This window comes from Tupaia chinensis, unplaced genomic scaffold (assembly GCF_000334495.1).
Source record: "Tupaia chinensis unplaced genomic scaffold, TupChi_1.0 Scaffold143823_1, whole genome shotgun sequence".
Taxonomy (NCBI): domain Eukaryota; kingdom Metazoa; phylum Chordata; class Mammalia; order Scandentia; family Tupaiidae; genus Tupaia; species Tupaia belangeri.
Window position 1 is genome coordinate 251,067 of NW_006203673.1, and position 2,892 is coordinate 253,958.

Consider the following 2,892-nt stretch of genomic DNA (forward strand, 5'->3'; position numbering starts at 1 on the left):
CCCCCCTCTTTGTCTCCCTCTCTCTCCCCCTCCTTCCCTCCCTTTCTCCCTCCCCCTCCCTCCCCTTCTCCCTCCCTCCCCCTTTCCCTCTCTCCCTCCCTCCCTCTCCCTGGCTCCCCCATCACTTAGAAAAGGTGGGGAAAGCCACAGGACCCTGTATTTGCCTCCCTGAACCTGCTGTGGCCAGGAGGACGCAGACAGATCTCGCAGGGGTGTGAGGACCCACAGGGAGCACCAGACGTCCTATGGGGACCCTCATCCACTATTTAAAAATCTGTTTGGGAGCACACGCAGAGGCGGGGTGGGGGAGAGAGCGGAAGCACCGGGGGCTGGCCTCGCTGCACGCCCATCTCCACTCCTCCTTGCTTTCAGGTTTAGGGCACACCCCGCACACACGCACACACCTGCTGCTTCTCAGGCTTCCAGTCCAAGACTCGAACCCTGCCGTCGGCCACGTGAGATCCAGCTGCCCTGACTATGCCATGGGTTTGCCCACACCAACCTCTTTTAATTAAATTTAACTTAAAGTTGACGTGACTGGGACTGGTCAGTGGTATGGTGGTTAAGGCGCTGGACTCCTACATGGCCAACTACAGTTCGAGTCCCGGACTTGGTGGTTTGGCTTCTCATTTTCCCTCTCTCTGTCTCTCTCTCTCTGGTCAAATTGAAAAATAATAATTAATAAGATTTACTAAAAGAGTTCAAAAGCTTATTCATAAAAAAAAATAAAAAAGGAAGAAAGAAGAAGAGTAAGACTGACATGACTAAAACGCAGCCTAGCTACTTTTCACCATTCTGCCAGAGAACAGGCACCTCACTGGATCCAAGCAAGGCTGGCGGGTTCTCCTGGCCACCGGGGCACCAGCGACGGTCCCGGTGTGAGAGGAGGGCAGCAGCCCCTCCCTCCCTCCAAGGCAGGTCTGGCGCAAACACGGTGCCAGGGAAGCCTGCGGTCCTGTCTGGGCCAGGTAGGCGAGCAGGGGCCGCCCACACTGGGACGTCCACAGTGGGACGGGAAGGCTCCAGGGTACCGCCACCGGGCCCTCCTCACAGCCCCTCCACCAAGGGAGGCTGTGTCTCTTCTGGAGAGCCCAGGCTGCCACAAGGGCCACCTAGACAAGGGAAGGGCTTGAAATGACGCCTCGTGACTCAGGGCCCAGATGAGGGGCCACAAGGTATCCTGGGCCACCTGGGCCATCCGGCCAAGCTGAGCAGGCCTCCGAGCCCGGCCCAGAGGGCGTTGCCACAGGCTGGGGGTCCCCGGCTAGCGCCTGGCGAGCCAGGTGGGACCAGGCTCGCGAGCGAGCACCTCAAAGTGCCGAGTGTGCATGACTGACAGCGGGACAGATAGCAGGGCCCTGGGAGGCGAGAAGAAGGCGCTTCTGGGGAGGCAGACAACCCCTGTTCCATGCTGGGGGCTTGAGAGCCCAACCCAGAAGCCAGGCCACAGAAGCCTCCTGCTCCCACTGAGCAGCTGCCACTCAGCGGCCAAGAGGCCAGCCAGGTCTGCAGGGTGCCACACAGTCCCCCGTGACCTGAGGATCCCTGTCCAGTCCCTCAGGTAGAGCTCCTGGGATCACGGCAACCTCGCACCTCTGGGGCCCGAGATGGTCCCAAGGAAGTCACTGTGTGGCGCTCCGAGGAAAGCCGTGTGGCCATGAGGAGGGTCCTGCAACCAGAGAAGGCAGCGCTGGGACAGCGGGGACCCTGCAGATGCACACCCCGCAGCAGGGCATGCCAGGACCCACCTTGCCCAGGAGCTCAGCCCTGCTGTAGCCGAACAGCGTGAGCGCAAAGCTGTGGTTGACGCCATAGATGGTCCCATCTGGCCGGAGGGTGATGAGGCCGCTGATAGTGCAGAACGCCCAGACGGAAGCCAAGCAGCCGCCGGCTGCTGCCGGGAGGGCCTGTGTCTCCTTGCTGCTGGGCTCAGGACTTAGCTTTAAACTCACGGGGAAGGTGGTGCCATCCCTGGCCCTCCCAACAGACCTCTGGATCTTGAGGTTCTGGAAGAAATGAGCATTGCTACCCAGCATGCAGCGCTCCCACACCCACTCGTGGGGAGAACCAAGCCTGTGCTCCCACACCCACTCGTGGGGAGAACCGAGCCTGTGCAGCCCGGGGCACCTCAACCCGCCACCCCTGGCACGCACAGAAGCCCAGGAAGTGGCAGCGGAAGACTCAGCACAGGACGGCCCAGACGCAGTGCGTGCAGGACAATCAGACGCCCCATGACGGGGCCAAGGCCTGGGCGAGGGAGGAGCTGGGGCCAGCGCTGGGCCGCCTGCACAGGGTGTGGGCCAGGGCCCTACCTGGGGGACACTCTGGCCAGCAGGAGGGAGCTGCACAGAGATGAGGTCTGTGATACGCTGCCCAACCACATCCTCCCCGGATGCGTACCCGTGCAGGTGGGCGAACAGGCGGTCACAGGACGTGACGGTTCCCTAGAGGAAGAGGCTGCATGAGCCCCCTTCCCTCCCTCCCCACCCCCCAGTCCCCCACACTCAGCTTCACCCAACACCAGCATGACTCCTGCCTGAGAAACACGAGGCCCACAGGTGGAGGGGCATGAAAACGCCCTTCTCCTTCTACCAGGCCTGCCTAAGACGCCCACCCTCTGGCAGTCGTCGAAGCCTGGCACACCGAGGCTCCCGAGACAGAGCACTGCACAGTCTCTAACGCCAGCCACCATTCGTGTCCACGCGACACAGGAGTGGGAAGACCACCGTGTGAGTACTTGCGATCACAGCCCCGTGCCACAGGTGAGGCGAGGAGCCTGGGAGTGGCCAGGGCAGCCAGGCAGCCCCCAGGCTCCACAAAGGCACAGCAAGGGAGCCCCAGGGGCCTAAGTGCTGGAGGAGGCGGGAGGCCCCCGCCAAGGGTGGTCGGGGC

General features: G+C 62.3%; 1 protein-coding gene across 7 annotated transcripts in view; it reads right to left on the reverse strand.

Annotated features, from left to right (window-relative positions):
- The window catches only part of PASK (PAS domain containing serine/threonine kinase), a 49,774-nt gene that overhangs the window by 28,856 nt on the left and 18,026 nt on the right, over window positions 1–2,892 (reverse strand). For all 7 annotated transcript variants that reach the window (XM_027767008.1, XM_027767006.1, XM_027767007.1 and 4 more), the window contains 2 exons: window positions 2,313–2,444; window positions 1,749–2,006 (listed from right to left, as the gene is read on the reverse strand). In XM_027767008.1, the coding sequence (XP_027622809.1) occupies window positions 1,749–2,006; window positions 2,313–2,444 (390 nt within the window). The remainder of the gene's footprint in view (window positions 1–1,748; window positions 2,007–2,312; window positions 2,445–2,892) is intronic.